The sequence below is a fragment of the Orycteropus afer genome, unplaced genomic scaffold (assembly GCF_000298275.1).
Source record: "Orycteropus afer afer isolate SDZICR_OR568_19922 unplaced genomic scaffold, OryAfe1.0 scaffold00061, whole genome shotgun sequence".
In the NCBI taxonomy this organism is placed as follows: Eukaryota; Metazoa; Chordata; class Mammalia; order Tubulidentata; family Orycteropodidae; genus Orycteropus; species Orycteropus afer.
In genome coordinates this window covers 3,271,009-3,289,303 of record NW_006921648.1, presented here as the reverse complement: position 1 = coordinate 3,289,303, position 18,295 = coordinate 3,271,009, and the positions used below count along the sequence as shown (strand labels likewise).

The 18,295-nt window shown below is 62.3% G+C and overlaps 2 protein-coding genes across 2 annotated transcripts in view; one reads left to right on the top strand and one right to left on the bottom strand.

Moving 5' to 3' along the window:
* Nucleotides 1-18,295, top strand: part of LOC103196060 (coronin-7-like) — a gene marked incomplete at its 5' end in the record, with an annotated part of 95,714 nt that overhangs the window by 56,875 nt on the left and 20,544 nt on the right. The window contains 1 exon segment of the mRNA XM_007939711.2: nt 17,807-17,861. Coding sequence (XP_007937902.2) covers nt 17,807-17,861 — 55 coding nt within the window.
* On the bottom strand, nt 2,273-4,300 carry VASN (vasorin). The gene has a single exon (XM_007939582.1). The coding sequence runs from the start codon at nt 4,298-4,300 to the stop codon at nt 2,273-2,275; it is 2,028 nt and encodes a 675-aa protein (XP_007937773.1).

Sequence of the window (18,295 nt, the reverse complement as noted above, 5' to 3'; positions counted from 1 at the left end):
CATAATAAGAACAACAACCACTGCCCAAAGCTGCCCCTGTGCCTGCCCCTCTCCCCAAGGCCCCAGACCTCCTGCCCAGGCCTGGCAGCCTCGCCCAGGGGCTAGGACCATGTGGAGGGGGCCTGTTTTCACCCTTTGAGTGAGCTCTTGCATCTCCCCTTGGAACTGTCACTTCTCTGTAAGGGGGTTTCTGGGGGTGAAGTGTGTGTGCCACCCACATGACACAGAGCCTGTAGGGCTGGTGTCCCATATGTGCCCTGGCCCCTAAGTGTTGAAGTCACCCTGGAAGGGCAGGGGTCCCGCCACCCCACCCGCCTTGTGTCATCCCATGAGGCCAGACCTGGCTGTGTAGTGCAAACATTTTCTTGGCTGCCGCAGGCCCACAAAGGCCCCTTTGACAGGCACAAGCCAGGGTGGGGGGGTGCCTTGTAGCTCCCTTGATAGGACCCCAGCCTCCAGGAAGCGCACCTGGGCTGCCACTGCATCTCGGGAGGAAGGGGCCCCACCCAGGCCTGCTACCACCAGCCACTGCCCGCTGTGACCCGTCCCGCCTCCCAGGCCAAAAGCCAGAGCCCTCAGAGCCGCTAATTGAATCCAGAGCTCGCGTGGCCCGGCTGTCTCTTGCTGACAACAATGCCCCCAGCCGCAGAGCCAGCACCCCAGGCTGGGCCGCCCCCCGCAGCCAGGCCAAGGCTGGGGCCCGGACCTGACCCTCAGGAGGGTCTGGGGTCTCCAGGATGCTCACGCCAGCCTTTACTGGGCCTCCGTGGGGCCCCAGGACCCCTTCCCTGCTCTGTGTGTTTGTCACTGTCCCTAAGCTCTGGTGCCCCATCCTTGACTTGGCCCTGCCCCCACCCCGGCCTGTGGCCTTCCGGGAAAACACTCCCACTTCCGGGGTTTCTGGAAAGCCTGGGCACATCCCATGCCGGTGGGGGGGGGGGCAGGCCAAGGGCAGCACGAGGCCACCGTGCCTGGCACCATCTGCAGGCCAGATGGGGCATCTGTCCTATCCCCGAGCTTCCCGTGCCAACGGCCCTGGGATGGGCCCACCCCCCCCAGCCCCATGCCACAGCTGAGGGTGGGAGGCAGAGAGCAGGATCTCCCAGCCTATGCACTATGTGGTAGGGTGGTGGGACTGCCTATCACCTGGGACCCCATAGGAAGGTTTTAGAAGGCACCTGGTCCCAGGACCACCCATGAGGCCATGGAAGGAGACAGCTTGAGGTACTGCCTCCAAGGAGGAAGGTGGTCCTGAACCACTTGTTCACCATCTGCCCTGGGGGACCCCCTTAGCACCCCCATCTCCCTGAAGCTCCCCAGCCTCACTCATGCACACCCCCAGGAGCAGGTCCAGCTCTAGCTCCTGCTGGTCAAGGACAGCTATGTAGAGTAAGGCCACCCTAAGCATCTTCTCCACTGGTAGAAGCCACTCAGCTCCCATCCCCTGTACCCACCCAGGCCCTGCCTCATTGGGACTCAGAGACCCAGGCGGGGAGCCTAGAGGATGCCCTCTTGGGGGTGGCCCCTCAGCAGCAGTGCTGCCCAAGCCTGGGTTGCTGGCCAGGGCCTGGTGCTGACTGGACACAAATCCCATCCCCCTCTCTGTCTCCCACCCTCCAGACCTGGGTGGGTCCCAGCCCTCCTGCCACCCAGCTCAGGCTCCACGGGGCCACTCCCAGAAAACACACACTCATTTCATTTTATTTTTTATTTTTCCTACAAAAGGCCTTCATGCCATCAGTTGTCTTAGAAAAACCAAAGTCCTTGTCTCTGAGTTTGAAAAACTTCCCCAGAGTAAATGGGAAAGTATCTCTTATAAATATATTTTAAAAAACAAAACAACAAAACATGTTCCTAAAGCGTCTTTCTTTCCAGTTTCCTTTGTTCCTTTGCTCCTGGGGCCGAGGCTGGGCCCCTGAGAGCCCGTCCCTACCCCGTTCTCCCTCTGCTGTCTCTGGGGGCCTCCTTCACTGGCCCCCAGTCTCTGGGGTGGGTGAGGTCTGGCAGGCCCCGGCCTGTGTAACCAGCACACAGGCAGGCCCAGCTTCTGCCCAGCCTGGCCCCAGAGGATTGCACGTGCAGAGGACAGGACAGGGCCGTTCTTGGGACAGGAGGTGCTCGGGCTCAGTGGGGACCGTGGAGGTTGTCACCATCTCACAGATGAGAAGACTGAGGTTCAGAGTGGCGCTGGGGCTGGTCCTGTCCTGTGGAACTGAGGGCTTCTGTGTGGTCTGGCAGCAGAGGGCGCTGGCTGACCCCATCACTCTCAGGCTTAGATGTAGGGCTTGGCGGGGAGGGGCCCCTGGAGGCCGGGCCCTGGGTAGCCCATGAGCAGCACCTCGCACTCGGGACCGCCAGCTGGGGCCTGCCCACCACCTTCAGTCACCTTGGCACCAGGCTCCAGCGCGGCCTTCACTCCCTCCAGCTCCAGGGGCCCTGCCCCCGGCCCCACCTGCCCCTTGCCCTGAGCTGCCGCCGCTGCCCGCCCCCGTCTCACGCAGTAGGCCGCCCCCACAGCCGCCAGCACCGCCAGGAACACGGCAGCCAGGGTGGGCGCAATGAGCAGTGGCAGGTTGCCTTCCCGGGCCTGGGTGACGGGGGCGTGGTTTGAGCGGATGGCCGGGGGCGTGCGGGCTTCCCCGCAGGCCTCCTCATCCTCTGGCCCCTGCCCGGCCCCCAGGGCCCTCACACAGATGGAGTAGGTGGCGTTGGGCTGCAGCTGGGTGACGGTGTACTCAGCAAGCCAGGCAGGCAGCCGCAGCGTCACGGGCCGCTTGTCTGGGCCCGAGAGGTTCCGGTAGGTGAGGCGGAGACGTGTGAGCGGGACACTACTCTGAAGGTAGTGCTGCAGGGCCACCCGCAGGGAGGTGGGGCTCACAGGCTCCACCCCGAGGGGCAAGGGCCGCGGCGGCATTGGGGTGGCCGGCAGCGGGCTGGGCCGCGTCCACAGCCTCACCCGGCTCTCGCAGTACAGGCCCGTGAAGCCCTCGGGGCACAGGCATGCCAGGTGTCGCCACGCCTTCAGGTGGCAGGTACCACCGTTGAGGCAGGTGGACGCAGGGCAGTCCTGGGGCTGGGGCGCAGACCTTGCAGTGGGCAGGGGACCGATCGGCTGACTGGGTGCCGGGGTGGCCAGCTCCGTGGGACTGAGCCAGGTAGGCGCCTCGCTGGATGGGGAGGGCGGTGGCTCCCCGACAGTGGGCCTCGTGGTGGGCGCCGTGGTGGTGGTGGTGGTGGTGGTGGCCGGGCAGCCAAAGTCGGCATAGTCGAGCTGCAGAAGGAGCCGGCCGGCATTCTTGGGTGGGAAGTGGCAGCGCGTCTCCTCGGGGCTGGCCAGCGTAACCCGGCTCTCGCGCACCCACTGGCCGAACCAGCTTAGGGGGCACACGCAGTTGAAGGGGTTGCGGGCAGCCGTCAGGAGCCGCAGGCGGGGGAAGAGACTGGGCAGGTCGGACGGCAGGGCCTGGAGGCTCAGGTTGCTCAGGTCCAGCTCCTGCAGGGCTGCCAGGCCGGCCAGGTCCTCGGGCCGCAGCTGGGCGATGCGGGGATTGCCAGCCAGCCGCAGGCGCGTCAGGCCCCGCAGGCTGTGGACAGCGGGCGGCACCCGCTCCAGCTGGTTGTCGGACACGTCCAGGTCGCGCAGGTTCTGCAGGGGGCCCAGGAGCCCCTCGTCCAGCCGCCGCAGCCCCAGGCCCGCCAGCCGCAGCGCCTCCAGGTTGCCGGCGTCCAGGGCGCCGGGCCCCAGCTCCGACAGGCTGTTGTGGCTGAGATCCAGCAGGAGCAGGCGCGGCAGGCGCAGCGGGGGCAGGGCCCGCAGCTCGTTGTCCTGCAGCTTCAGCTCCAGGAGGTGGTGCAGCGCAGCGAAGGCCCCCGGCTCGATGCGGCGGATGCGGTTCTTGCCCAGGTAGAGGCGCTCGAGGCGCCACAGGCCGCGGAAGGTCTCGTTGGTGACCTCCCGCAGCCGGTTGGCACTCAGGTCCAGATTGCTGAGGTTGGCCAGTGGCTGGAAGACCCCTCCAGGCAGGCTGGCGATCTGGTTTTGTGACAAGTCCAGCAGCTGCAGGCCAGGCAGGCCGGCGAAGCTGCCCACGTCAAGCGTGGTGATGCCATTTTCAAAGATGTACAGGCCCGCCGTGTCAGGCGGCACGTCGTGGGGCACCGTGGGGCCCTTGCGGGCCGTGCAGAAGACAGTCCTCGGCTGGCTGCACTGGCAGCCTGGGGGGCAGCCCCACCCTCTGGGCCCCAGTGCCAGCAGTAGCAGGAGGGGCAGCAGCAAGACTGGAGGGCTCTGGGGGCACATCTTCTGGTCCCTGGAAGCAGAGAGGAGACAGACGGGAGGCTGTGAGTCAGGGGCCCAGAGGGCCCACGAGGCTGGAAAAGACACCCATCCCCTGCTCAAAAAGGACCCAGAAGGGAATCGCCAGCCCTGCCACGACCCCCACCAGTCTCCCATCTCCAGCTCCCTGGTCTGTTTCCTGCCGGCCCCATCACCCTCTTTCGCTACGTGACTTTAAGCAAGCATAGAGCCCTTTAGGGTGTAAGCTGCTGCTTCCTGTGGCTGGGACAGAATCTGGTCGGGATGCTTTTGGGTGCTAGCACAGGGCTGAGGACTTGCAAAGACCCAGTGACTACCAACTGTCCTTCTTTGTCCTTAAGTGTCTGTCTACCCTAGCTGGTCCCACCTGGCTGTGGCTCACTAAGAAACATGTGGCCAAGGGCATCAGGGTCTATGCCCCTGCCCCATGCCAGACCCAAAGAGCTCTGGGAAGGTGGCCAGGGAGGAGTGGGCATCCTGGGTGCTGGAGGAGGCTGCCCCTCCCTGCAGCAGCCGGCCACCTGGGTGCGTAAGCAGAGAAGCTGGCTGGCCTGCCACCACTGCACTCTGCGTGCCTCCTCTCCCAAGTGAGGAGACTGCAACCCGGAGACTTCACGTGGAAACTATTGGGATCGGTGTTTTTCCACTTGTGGAGTCAGACCTGCCCAGGACGGCGCTACAGCCGCCAGGATGTGGCCAGAACGTTTCTGGGGGAAAGCCCAGAGTCATGGGCGGGACCTTTGCTGTCACGGGGTGGACTGGGGGGCAGGGAACCTTTGGCCTGCAGACCCTGTCGTCTCTAAGGGGGGGGGGGGACTAGAGGTGAGAGGGTCCCGCCTGGCGGGGCCAGGCCTGGAAAAGCTCCTTGACCTGTTCATCCCTTGAACGTTTTTGGGGTCTGCTCCACGCTGGGCACCGAGGCATAGAGGCAGTGGCCGTCCCTTCATGCAGTCCCTCCCATGCTGCTTCCAGCGTTTCTTAGTCCCCCTGATAGTCTCTCCAGGGAGGAGCCGTCCTTGTCACCCCAGGGTGCAGTGCAGAGAGCCTACTCCTAGTGGCGCAGCAGGTGTGGCAGCCAGGCTGGGAAACCTGAGCCGGGCCCCAGCCTAACCACTTCCAGGTGCCCCGGCCCTCCAGACATAGTGGCGTTTCCAGACCCAGCTCAGGCGGGCCTCCCCGACCTCTGCCATGGACCCCAGCTTCTAGCCCCCCACCACTCAAGCTCCCTGGTGGGGGTGGGGGACAGGACCACACCCAGTTGCAGCCTCACCCTGTGGGGCCCCTGTGGGTGCCAGCCTGGCCCTGGGGGCCTGTTGCCTAGTGGCAGGCATCCCCTCCCCCAGGCTCCTGGGTTCACACAAGGGCCTTTTGTGCTGCAGTGCAGACGGCCCCCTCCCCCATGCTGGCTGCAGGGACAGCAGGTAACACTGCCCCCACCCAGCGGGCTCTGCCCCACTTGACTGGGGGAGGGGCAGCGCCAGCTTCTGGGAGGAGGAGGAGGAGGGGCCAGGTGGTCCCATCTCAGATGAGCTGGGCCGGTGTCAGGTTGGAGGCGGTGGCCTCCTCTCAGGCTGGGCCGTCCAGGTCCTGCGCAACTCCGCAGCCCCACTCCATTGTCTCCGACAGACACCAGGCAGTGGTGATCTCCCTCACCCCAGCCTTGGGTCCTAGCTCCCAGCGTCCAGCCCCTTAGGCCAGAAACTCTGGCCGAGTCCACTACTAGTGTACCACAGCTCATCTCAGGGGGGCTTCTGATGGAGCAAAGGGGCCCTGGTGGTGCAAGAGTTAAGTGCTCAGCTTTCAACCGAAAGGTTGGCAGTTTGGACGAGGCAGTCTGCTTCCGTAGAAATGTACACAGGCTTGGGAATCGTATGGAGTTCTCCTCTCCTATAGGGTTTCTTTGGGTCACACTGGACTCCACGGCAGTGGGTTTGGTTTGGGCTTTTCTTCTGTGAAGATTGACAGCCTTGGAGACCCTGTGGGGCAGTTCCGCTCTGTCCTCTAGGGGCACTGTGAGTCGGAATGGACTCCACGACAGTGGGTGTGGTTTGGGCTTTGCTTCTGTGAAGATTGACAACCTTGGAAGCCCTCTGGGGTGCTTCTATGTAGGGGCACCGTGAATTGGAACCGACTCAACAGCACCTAATGACAACTGATGAAGCGAGTGCCAGAACCCCATGGCCTGGCGTGGCCCAGGCCCTGCTCATCCCTGGGGGCTCCCCACGTCTCATGTCTGGTGACCTCAGCCCTGTGGGCCGCACCCCTGGCGGTCGGTTGTTACCAAGGCATGTGATCCACTCTCCCCCTCTGTGACTCAGAAGACAGCGGTGCAGCCTGGCCTCCAGATGTTGGCTGCAAGGACCCTCGCCCCACCCTACGGCCACGTGGGGGGTGCGGCTGCCTCGCCCCCCCAAGTCAGCCCTCCCGGCTGGGCCAGGCTGAGGTCAGGGAGGGAGCAGCCAGGCTCTGGGGTGGGAGGGGACCTTGCGTGTGGCCAGCCTGGCCACCCCACAGCCTCAGCTCCCCCTTGGGCCTCATATAAGGTCATGGTTAAAAGCTCGGCTCTAGTGAGGCAGTCCTGGCTCAGAGGCGGCTATGCTGGGAGACCTCAGGTGGTGGCCCCACTCTCGGGGCCTCAGTGTTTTCATCTGTAAGAGTGCAAGGACTGTTAGAGCACCTGGCCCTCTGCTGACCAGCCGGTCCTCGGGTGCTAGACGTGTGCTGAGGGTGGACCACCTTTGGTCCCTTTAATCAGGCATCAATAGAGGAGGGAGGGACGGACCGACGGACACTGGGGACCCAGCACAGGGTGGGCATCGGGCTGCCGGGTAACAACCTATAGAACATGGCGGCAGAGTCGGTGGGGAGGGGGCTGGGCTACAGCAGGAGTGACAGGGGTCTGGCTAACGACCACCCCCTGCTGATGCGGGAGGCCCTCTGCCTGCGCTCCATTCCACCTGCACCCACTTCGGGGAGGACGCACCGGGCTTAGGGAAGTAGCATGGCCATGGGCTTCTGGTACCCTGAGGCAGATCAGGTGGTCCGTAGGTGTCACAGAGAGGCCTGAGGCAGATGTGGGAGGGGAACAGATGCATGGACAGGTGGCAGCAGGTGGAGGCCTGAGTGCAGGCCTTCACAGTCCCCTGGGGCAGTTCCCTCTGCGATTCCACACCTTTTCCCCACTGATCTGATTGGAGTACTCGCTTGTCCTCAGCTCTGGAGCTGTCTGAGCACAGGTGTTGTTTGGCTTTCCCGCGGTTTTTAGAGGTCACTCTCTTAGGTTCTGGGAGGGAATCCCACTGCTCGGTGCGCGCACCTGCGACATGTGTATGGGGGAGGCTGGGCACAGCTGCCCGGCACTGTCCTGCGATCACAGTGGCTGTGAAGGGCCTGGCCTTTGTTGCTGGGTCTGCTGACCCAAGGCGGGAGGGGGCAGCTTTCCCTCTGCAAAGGGCGTGAGCACACGTCTCCCGGGGGCTGATGGAGGGCAGTGGGCATGACATCAGTGAGGGCTCAGGGCTCCCTCCTGCCTTCTGGACTTGACCTGGGAGGGTCCCACATGCCCACCAGCCTCCGGGTGGTGGGAGGAGAAGGAAGTGGAGGCTTGACCGTATGAATGGCCAGGCTGCCTCCTTGGGACAGGATCTGGGGATGGGGTATTGGGGTCCAGCCCCCTGTGTTCCCACAGCTGCCTGGCCAGGCATCCTTGACAGGGACCTAGGTCACTGAGCCTCAGTCCCCAGCTGGGAAATGGGGAGGCTGATCAAGCGACATATGTGGTCTGACTGGCCACAGGGAGTGCCGTCCACTCGTCACAAGCCCATCCGCTATGCCGATTTTCGCACAGGCAGGAGGCCCCTGTCCCACGGTCAAAGCCTCCACAGTGTCCCATCTGGGAAGTGGGGGTGTGGGGCTGAGCTGTCCTTGGCCAGCCCCCTTTTCAGCACATGACCTCAGGACCAGTGGAGGCTGAGGGGGGAGGCTGAATGAGTAAGAAAGAGTAAGCACATTGGGACGTTCGTCATCTAAGCTCTCAGGGGACCCAAAGCGTGCCACTCACCACCCCATGTGCAGTACACACCCGTGGATACCCCATCACACACGAATGGGGGCTGGTATATCATGCTACTTCCAGGGACAGCCTTGTGCCTGGCCAGGCAGATATAGACTCAGACAGACTGATAGAGGCTGGCAACCCCACTGCCCTTGTGCCCACTGCCCTTCTGGCCTGAGCCCAGCACTCTGGGCCCTCTGGCTCCAGGCCTGGCTCGCCCGGGCGCAGCCCTGCTGGACAGGCCAGGCCTGGCAGGAGCCCAGCCCTGGAGTCTGCCAACCCCCACCCCAGGCAGGCGGGACTGCTGCCGGCGGCCAGGACGGCTGGCTCTGGTTTCGCTGACGTGTCCAAGGAGACTTGGGTCCTGGGCTGGGTCCGCCCGTCTCCCCATCCCCGGGACACGGACGTCTTGGGCCCTACCAAAGGGGCAGAGCAGGCTGGGCTTCAGGTTCGCGTGAGCAACACTCTCTCCCTGAGCCTTAACCTCGTGACGAAGCCAGGGTCCCTGTGGTCTCGGGTTCCCCGTCTCCCTTTACCAACATCCCCTCTCCCAAGTCAGCTCCAGTCCTTCCACAACTCCCAGAGCCAACGATATAGTCAGACTCCCTCGCACTGTGACCTTACTCAGTTTCCCTGAGCTTCCGTCTCCCACCTGTAATTCTAGAGGTTTCTCAACTTAGCAGCACATCACAATCACCCACGAAGCTTTTTAAAACCCCTGCTACCCTGGGTCCTGCTCCAGACGAATGAAATTAGTGTTGGGGAGTGAGGCTCAGGCCTGGGTGCCACAAACGGTTAAGTTGAAAGTTCAGGTCTACCCTGGGGCACTTCGGAATGGCAATCTATTTCCAAAACACCAGCAGTGAAAAGGCTGGGGTCTCCATGAACTGGAACCAATTCAACAGCAACTGATTGGGGTTTTGGGTTGGAGGTGAGGCCTGGGCAGAGTTAGGATCTCAGGAAAAAAAAAACAAAACTAAATTCACTGCTGTTGAGTAGATCCCAACTCACAGCGACCCCTCCTTGGGTTTCCAAGGCGGTATCACTACAGAAATAGATTGCCCAACCTTCCTTCCGAGGAGTGGCTGGTGGGTTTGAACCACCAGCCTTCTGGTTAGTAGTCAAGTGCCTTCCTTAGGCACTACGCCACCAGAGCTCCCGTGAACCTTTTGTTCAGCTAGCGCCGGGAGCTCAGGACCAAAGGGCTCCAGAGGGTACGACCGGACTGGCCAGGGAGGGCTCTGGACCTCAGCTGCAGGTGTCAGCCGGCCGGCAGCACCCCTCCGCCCACTCCACAGTGGCTGGCCCCAAGCGGGTGCTCCACTGGCACTGAGGGTGACTTGGCAGCTGCCAGACCTGTCAGCCCAGGGCAGGGAGACCGGGTGACGAAGGCCAATCCCAGGCAGGCTCACATGAACCCTCGGGCGGCAGGACATGTCATCTCCGTGTCAAGAGAGGTGCTGCCTGTGTGCTGTGGACACCTGCTGCCCCCAGGGGCCATGGGTGACTGTAGCCCGGCTAGAAATGGGCCAGTCCAGGTGCAGTCATCAGCATGACTGGTATGATGCCACGACTCTGGATATCAGCATCCTCCACCCCCACCTCTTGTCCCTAAACCTGCAATTAACCCTGAATTTGCCAGAGGAAGGTCTTAATCACCAAGGGAGGCCACCAGCCTTAAGCCAGCTGGGCCCAGGCAATCTAGGGCTTAGATGGGGTCCAAGAAGGAAATGGCACCAGAGGGGGTCTTACCCTTATGGCTGTCAACTGTGTCCAGGGTCCCCACCAGCCTCCAAGGGCTCCTAGGCCACCCTGTGGCAGATGTGGCCCTTCTTGGGGTCTGGGCAGTGGACTTGATTTGGGAGTAGGCAGAGCAGGGGGCTTGGTGACTGAGCCCCCCCAGGGCCAGCCCTCACCCTTGCCTCTCACTGCTGCCCCTCTAGGCTCCTGTTCCGCCCACGGGTGCCAGGGCCAGCGGGGGCCTCTGTGGCCGCCCCAGCCCCGGGTCCTGCCCCTTCCCCATGCAAGCCAGCTCTCTCCTCTCCTTTAATTAAATCTCTCAGGCAGCCTCCGAGGAATGTCAGGGGCTTATTGCATTTCCAGGAGGAGTCTAGGGGGGCCTGCCCCAACCTTGGCGGAGAACTGGCCCTTTGCCTGTACTGCACCCCCACACCCGAGGTGGCCTGAGGGAGCCACCTCCAGCCTCCTCACACCCAGGGAGGCAGGAATGAGGAAAAGCGGGGGAGGCCTGAGGGCCCTGGCGGACTGATGGCAGTGCCCTGCCGGCTTTGGAGAAAGCAAGCCGGCTGTCTCTGGAATGTGGAAGGCAATAGAAGGAGGCAGGCTGTGGCCCTGGCCCCTCCCGGTGCACACGGACTCCCCGCAGCACCCCCGCCCCCAAACACGGGTCTGCTCCGGTCACGCGCGCACTCAGTGTAGACACACGCCCACGCCAGACACACGCCCACACACACACACTCCCCCGCCCTCCCCTTCCCTGCTCCAAGAACTCACGCAAATTCCAGAGCAGTGAGGGGAACTGACTTTCTTGGCAGCGCACAGCCTCAGGCTCCCCAGCCCAGGGAGAGGACTCAAAGGAGAACTGGGGGGCTCCAGGAGGGGCACCAACCCAGTCGGGTGGCTCTGCCTCCCTTCCCTTGTGCTTGGGGCCTGCCAGTGGTCAAGGATGCCTCTGGTCACCCAGGGGAGTACACTGGTGGGCCTTACAGGTGGGGCCACCTCCTGGGCCAGCTGAGGCCTGCTTTCCTGCCGCAGTGACTGCTTGGCCAGGGGTGGGCTCCACTTCTAGGCCTCCACAAGGACTTAACTCTTTACCTGAGACTTGTCCCCACCCCACCCTCAGCACTGCAGGTGGGGTGTCAGTGACAGGAGCAGGACCTGCAGCCCCAACCCCTGCCAGGGCATCTCCCTGGGGACAGTGAGGATCTGAGCAGTGTCTAAGAGACTCTGGGGCTGTCTGCCCTTTCCCCACGTCCAGAGTCTGGAGAGAGCAGTGCCTTGGACAAAGGTCCTGGAAAGCCAGTGCTCCTCCTGTCCCTGAAGGTCCCAGGCTGGGGGCGGGGGGACAGGCCCCCGCCAGGCGTGTGTGTGCTCATCCTCCCTCTCGGAGCCCTGGAGAGGCCAGAGACTGGTCTGGAGGGAATCCAGCTGGGCTGCTCGTTACCAGAGCCCTCTTCCTGCCCCTGACACTCTGTTTACAGAAGCTCCGGGGGCGAGTCCCCCAGGGAGAAGACAGGGGACGCCTCTCCCATCCCCCTGCTGCCCACTCCAGGTCCCTGGGGTCTTGCCAACAGCCCAGCCCATAGTCCATAGTGGACCTCACTGCCCACTCCCTGCAGGCAGAGCACCAGCCTAGCACCCCAAGACCCCCAGTCACCCAAGCCCAGCCTGCCCTAGTAGGAAGGGACCACTGAGTTTCAGTCCATTCCATCACCCTAGAGGTTCTAGGCCTGGGGGGAGATAGGGCTCAGGGTGCAAAGATAAGCAGGGGCCCACCTAGATGCTCAGAGCCTCTTCCTTCTTCACACCCTGCAGGGCCTCAGCAGGAGAGGCAGTCAGTGACCCTGATGTAATCTTAATAAATGGGGACAAGGCAGAATGATTGGCACCAACTGGCTGGCTTGCCAGTGACAGTGGGGACCTTAACAGTCCTCAGGCCCCTGGGCGGCCAGGGACACAAAGAACTATGCTGGATCTGGCCCATTGGTTTCGTAGCCCTAAGCAAAAGGTCTTCCTTCCCTGCCACGGCACCCTGGTACCTGGAGCACTAGGGGCCTGGCCAGCCAAGGTCTGTCCTCCACCTGGGAGCAGGCATCAGATACCTGCCAGCCACTACCCTCCCCAGGTCTAGCACTCAGCGCTACTGCAGCCCCCAGGGTGACGCGCCTGTGGACCCCACTCTGCCTCAGGGAGAAGGAATCCCAGACAACGGCGGTCTGCTGGGGGCACGGAGGCCCCAAAGCCAGAACCAGGCTGCCCGACCCCAGGAGGAAAGAGTAACCCAAGACCCAGCGAGGCCAGCCCCTCAAAGGGGTTTGATTCATGAACTGGTCATGCAGGAGGGCCCCGCCGTGGGCGGAGGAAGCGCGGGAGGGGGTGTTTGTTTTGTCTGCTCCTGGCTGTGCCGGCCGGTGAGCCGTGTCCACTCTCTCTCGCGCGCGCGCCCCTCGCCCGCGACACGCAGCAAAGAAGGCTGGGCTATGTGCGCCTTGGGCCGGGGAAGGGGCGTTCGGGACGCGCACGGGCGGCCCAGGTGGTCGTCCGGCCGGGAGCTGCGTGGCCCGCCCGTGTGTACTGGGGCGCGCGCGGGTGCCCAGGGCGCCCCCGGCGCGCAGCCCTGAGATCCCAAACACTCACCGGGGGGCGGCGGCGGTGGCGGAGGGAGCCGGGCAGGTCGGGCCTCGGTGCTTTTCGGCCGGCCGGCCGGGCCCGACGGGTCGTGCGTCCCGGGGTCCCGAGACAGGCGCGTCCGCGTCTCCCCGCCCCGGGCTCGGGCTCCAACTCGGCTCCGGGAGGCGGGCTGCGCCTTAAGAGCCGGGGGCGGGGCCGCTCCCTGGGGGCGTGGCGGGGCGGGGTCAGCTAGCCCCGCGTTCCCTCGCGCTCAAGGGGTCATTTGGCCGCCCCCTGGCCAAGGCTTCGCTCCTGCCACCCACCTCCAGACCGGGTGGGGAGAGACCTAGCCGGCCTCAGAATGTAATCGTCTGCCAGGGTGTCCCGGGCACTAGTCTGGCCTGCCACTAGTTTGCTGCGTGACCTTGGGCAAGTCCCTGTTTTTTGCAAGAATATTGAGTAAGAGTACGTCACATCCCAGCTGCAGTGAGGCGCCCTTGCATACAGTTCAGAAGGGGACCTCAGGCACTGTGGAGCGCCTCAGAGGTCGGGGCCTGAGACCAGCCCCCGGGCCGGAGAACACTGGCCCCAGATTTTTCTAAAGAAACTAGAAACCTGGATTTCTAGGTGAAATCTCTGGAGGTGTTATTTTTAGTAACTAATACCAATTTAAAAGCCCATGCTAGCCCCACAAACCCTTCCGAGAGGCTTCCACTGCAGATTCTAAGGCTGTCAGCCCCCCTGGACCCCAGTCCCCATATTTCCCATGAAGTGACCTGCAGCCTGCCCAAGGACCCAGTGACTGGCAACTTTAAGGCCAGAGCATGGGGTCGGGGGCTGGGGGGCCTCACTCTCCATGGGTGGGGTCTGGACTGCAGCTGAGAGTGGCCCTTAGCTGGGCCAGAGGAAAGGGTGCCCAGGGCTGAACCAGTCTAGAAAAATCCCCTGCTTTGGAAGATTCCAGGAAAATGTCCTACCCACCTCCCCCACCATGCTTTTGGCTGGAGCCATGCCTCTGAGCCTCTGGGGGCCCAGCTCAGCTACCGACTTGCAGTGTTCCCCCCAGGCGGGGGCACCACCCTCCAGCACAGCTCGTAGCCACGGCCCTGGGCAGAATCAGCTCTAGTCTTGGGGCAGCTGGAAGCTGGACCACCCCAGCTGGGGGTTGGATCCTCTCCGGAGGACTGTCGTGCAGATAGCAGGCTGACCTGTGTCCAGTTGTTGTTAGGGGCTGGGCAGAGTACCCTTCACTCTCCACCTGAGCAGTCACCTAGACTCGCTGTCTCGCTTGCTGAGAGCCCTCTCGCCCTTAGGACCCCTTCCAGGACAGCTGGGGGTCCACATCCCACAGGCTGGTACCCCAGTCCATGCTCCTGAGACGTACCTGTTACTCAGGGGTTTCCTTTGGCCTCCATCCCCACCCCACTGACCTCGAATTGATTCTAACTCTTAGCAATCCTATGTGGGAGTTTTTGAATTTTTGAGGCAATGGCAAAAATATGAAAATCAGGTGGTTTCCCATTAAAATGGGGATTTCCAGCTTGTCTTGAACAGGCACAGTTAGACTGAGTTACTGCTGCTGCCCCTCCAGGCAAGGCTCAGGCTCTCTAGGTTGCCCCAGTCCCCACCACTCCCTTTTGTCTCACACCAAGCTGTTTTATGCAGTTGCATTTCCTGCCTGGCTTGGGAAGCATTTGGGCTGGCATTTGATGCTTTATGACTTTTGGTCACAGTGTCCCTATGCCTTTGTCCTTGAGCCATGTGTCCCCTGAGACCTTCAGAACAGTGCACAGATTGGGGTTTCCGAGGACCACCAGGTCGATTTTCTCCACAGAGCAGGACTTCATGACTGGGCCTTGGCAGCCTCCCGCCTCTGTGGCCCGTTCTTACTGATGGAGGGACCTTCCCCCTCTGCAGCCCAGATCCCACCCCAGACCCTGAAGCTGCACCTGGACTTTCTCAGGCCATGTTCCCACCCACCCAGAGGTTCAAGATCAGCCTCCCAGGAGACCCCTGCCCACTTTTTCCACCCTTGCCTCGATGGTTTCCAAACACTGACTCTCTTAGAACCTGGTTACCTGGAACCTCCTTGTTGGAGGGAGTGTGGGGCAGGGTTTGACTGGGTGGCAGGGGCAGACCCAAGGGACCTGGACTGCCTTGGACCAGAGGCCACGCTGGGACGTCTAGGTTGGTGGGCTTGAAGGGCAGATACGGGCTGGACATGGGGCCAAGGGGAGTCTTAAAGTTACTTTTCATAGTAAACCTGCTTAGACACGAGGTTGGCGGTTCAAACCCAACCAAAGGCACCTCAGCAGATAGGCCTGGGGATTGGCTTCTGAAAGGTCACAGCCTTGAAAAATCTATAGACCAGTTCTACTTTGCACACGAGGTCTCCAGGAATTGAACTAACTTGATGGCCAAAAGCAACAATAAAATGCCCCGTTCTCCCGACGTGATCTCTGCTTGGTACCGCCATTGTCCTGCGTTTTCTAGGACCTGGGCTGAGGGGTCGGGGCATATCTGAACTCTGGACCTTCCATGACTCTGGTCTGAGGTTTGACCTCTAGGTCAGAGCACTCCCCAGTGGCAGGCCCAGAAGCCACTCCCCCCCGTGCCATGGCAGAGGGTGTGGTGTCTTTGTGACACCCCCTCTGGGCCTCTGCCAGGCCTGGCCTCCTGTCCTGCATTCCGGGCTCCACTGGCCCTCTTTACGATGCCTTGGGGTCAGGCCCGTGCCAGCTGCTGGCCAGCCCTTGGGGCCAGGTGCCCTGACCCCATTTCCCAGCCTGTGCCATGGCAGGCAGGATCCTCCTGCCTGGCAGGGCTGCCCACATAGCTGTGCACAGAGCCAAGAAGACTGGCCTGACCTGTTGGAGGAGCCGGCCTCGCCCTCCTTGACTTCCTGCCCCCCATGCCCTCAGCATCTGAGTCAGTGGGCCGGCAAGGCTGAGGGGTGGGGCTGAAGGCGCCCAGGCCAGCCCCTTCCAGATGTTGGTTTAGGGCACAGAACCCTCAGGGCCAAGATGGGACCCGCAGGCCCACTCCCAGGTTTCGCCAAGGCCTGGAGGGGTAACAGGGGCCCACCTGCCTCTGCCCTGAGCCCCACATTACCACCACGCCCCCTCTCACCCATCTCCACAGGGCAGCCAGGTTGGCCTCTGCTCGGGGCAAATGGGGTCCTACCCTTCTCTGCTTAGAAAACTTCAACAGCTTTTGTTGCTTGTACTATGGAGGCAAAACCCCTCTCCCACCCAGTACACTAAGCTTTGCCCGCCTGTCCCAAGCCTCAGCCTCCCACATCCTGAACCTCGACACTACCCCCCAGCTCTCACTGGTCCAGGTTAGCCAACATGCCATATTCTCCACGTCCCTCTATCGGGCCGTGCACCTGCCTGCCACAGGGTCTTTGCACATGCTGCACGCCCATCTTGGACTCTCCCCTTGATGCGGTCCAGGTTAGCCAACATGCCATATTCTCCCCGTCCCTCTATCGGGCCGTGCACCTGCTGCCACAGGGTCTTTGCACATGCTGCATGCCCATCTTGGACTCTCCCCTTGATGCAGTTGATTCTTCCCCAACCTTCATATGGTAGGGAGGGCCCCCACTTCGGCCATGGCCCAGCCATGATCAGAGCCCCTTGCCGTATGTCCTAAAGACCTCTCCTTTCCCTCATCTGACGTGTGGGGGGTTAGACAGTTGTTGTCTGCCCCCTGCACCAGCTGTGAGCTCCTGGGGAGGCTTTCGCTCTCCTCTGGTCACACCTGCCAGCTGAGCCAAGGGCCTGGGCTAGAGTCACGGGAATGAATGATCACACACGAGTGAATGAATGAATGGAAACTCTGCTCAGGTTGCCGAAGGGGAGCAGTCAGGGTCAGTGTTGGGGGCACTCCAGATCACATGCCCTCTTTGTCCCCCGCCTTTGTGGCAGGCAGTGGTCAGACCAGCTGAGGGCCAGCAGTGACAGGCCAGCTCACCCTGCTGGCACAAGGTAATTAGGGGCCTGTGTTACTCACAGGTGACTTGCCCAGGGCACTCCAGGAAGTTGTGGAGACATGGGGTCCCCACCCAGCTTCCCAGCACGCTCTGGTTCCTGGTAGGGTGGGGGGTGGCAGGCATACTGTGGGCAGCTGGTCAGGAAGGGGGTCGGGGCCTGGCCTGTGTTGCCTAGGTGAGGGAGAGAGCCAGCTGTCACAGCTGGGTGACCTCTGACCCTGGAACCACAGTGGGAACAGGGTTCTGTTTGAGGGGAGTCAGGAGGTTTCTGGGCCCATGGATTCCCAGCAGTGTGAGACCAAGACAAAAAACAGAATCATGAGAGGGCCTTCACTGGCCGGCAGCTGTGCTTGTGGGGGCCTGGGCAGGGCCCAGAGCAGGGCCTTGTAGATCCCAGGCGGAGACTAACAGGGGCTCTGGGGCTTCCAGCTTGTCCTGTCCTGTCCTCTCTCATTGCCAGCAGTCACACCCACCTACCATGCCCCTCCTGGGGACCAGAGAAGGGGCAGGACAGACCTGTCCCCTGCTGGCTGGGGCCAGTGGGGAAGCACCCTCTCCTGGAGCACCCGACTCAGGTGGGCCCAGGGCTTAAAGTCAGGTGTGGGAGGATCGGAGCCCCTAAGAATTCTGCAAGGCCCGGGGGCTAGCTGAGCAGATGGCCCCAGATGTCAGTAGATGAATGAGGGGCTCAGGCAGCCCTGGGTGGGTGGGGAGGGGTCCTTGGTTCATGCACACCCTCCCCCTCCCTATGTTACTGATGTCTGGGTTGGCCAAGGTGAAACCAGGGACAGAACATGTGTGGGGCCTTCCTGGGTGAGCACTAGCATGCAGGTGCAGGTGGACGGGGGAACCCTGTGCCCAGCCCCACTACAGGCAGGGAGGTCAGGAAAGGGCTGGGAAAAAAAAGAGCCGAGATGGAGAAGACGTGTGTTTGCCATGTTGGTGCTCAAGGAGAGGAGACAAGGGCCCTCAAGACCAGGCTGGGTACTGTGGGTAACAGTACTCCTGCTCCTGGTGGCACCTGCCCTGAGCCCATATCTGGGGTTGGAGACGCTCAGGCTGCAGCCTCCAAGAACCGGCTCATCTCCCCCAGGTCCCTGATGCCCCTGCTGGATCCGGACTCTGGGCTCCTTGTCCTGGCGGGAAAGGTGAGCGAAAAGCTGGAGCCCCCACCCTACCCCAGGCCCAGGGTCCAGCCCCAGGCTTCCAGCAGTCGTCCAGCCAGAAAGTGGGGAGCAGGGAGGCTGACCCCCTCTGAGAGAGGAGGGGTGAGGAAGGGCTTGCCTCCTGCAGGGCAGAGGGGTTGAGGTGTCCACATGTCTTCATCCTTGTAGTCAGGGCGACCAGAGCTCCCTTAGTTAGATAGCTTCATGAGAACAAGGCAGAGAATAGAGAGGTATGTAGCACCCAGTAGGTGCTTTCCAAGTCCTGAATGTATAGTCCTAGGGTAGCAAGATCAAGTCTATGAAGGGTTCAGCTCAGGGAGATGTACAGTGAAGGCTCAGGAGATAGCCGCCATGGTTCTGAGCTCCTTGGGGACACCAGGGGGAGCTAGTGCTAGACCCGGGTGCCCTCCAGGCCA

Coding starts and splice junctions, on each gene's coding strand:
- VASN (XM_007939582.1), bottom strand. CDS start 4,300: ATGTGCCCCCAGAGCCCTCCAGTCTTGCTGCTGCCCCTCCTGCTACTG.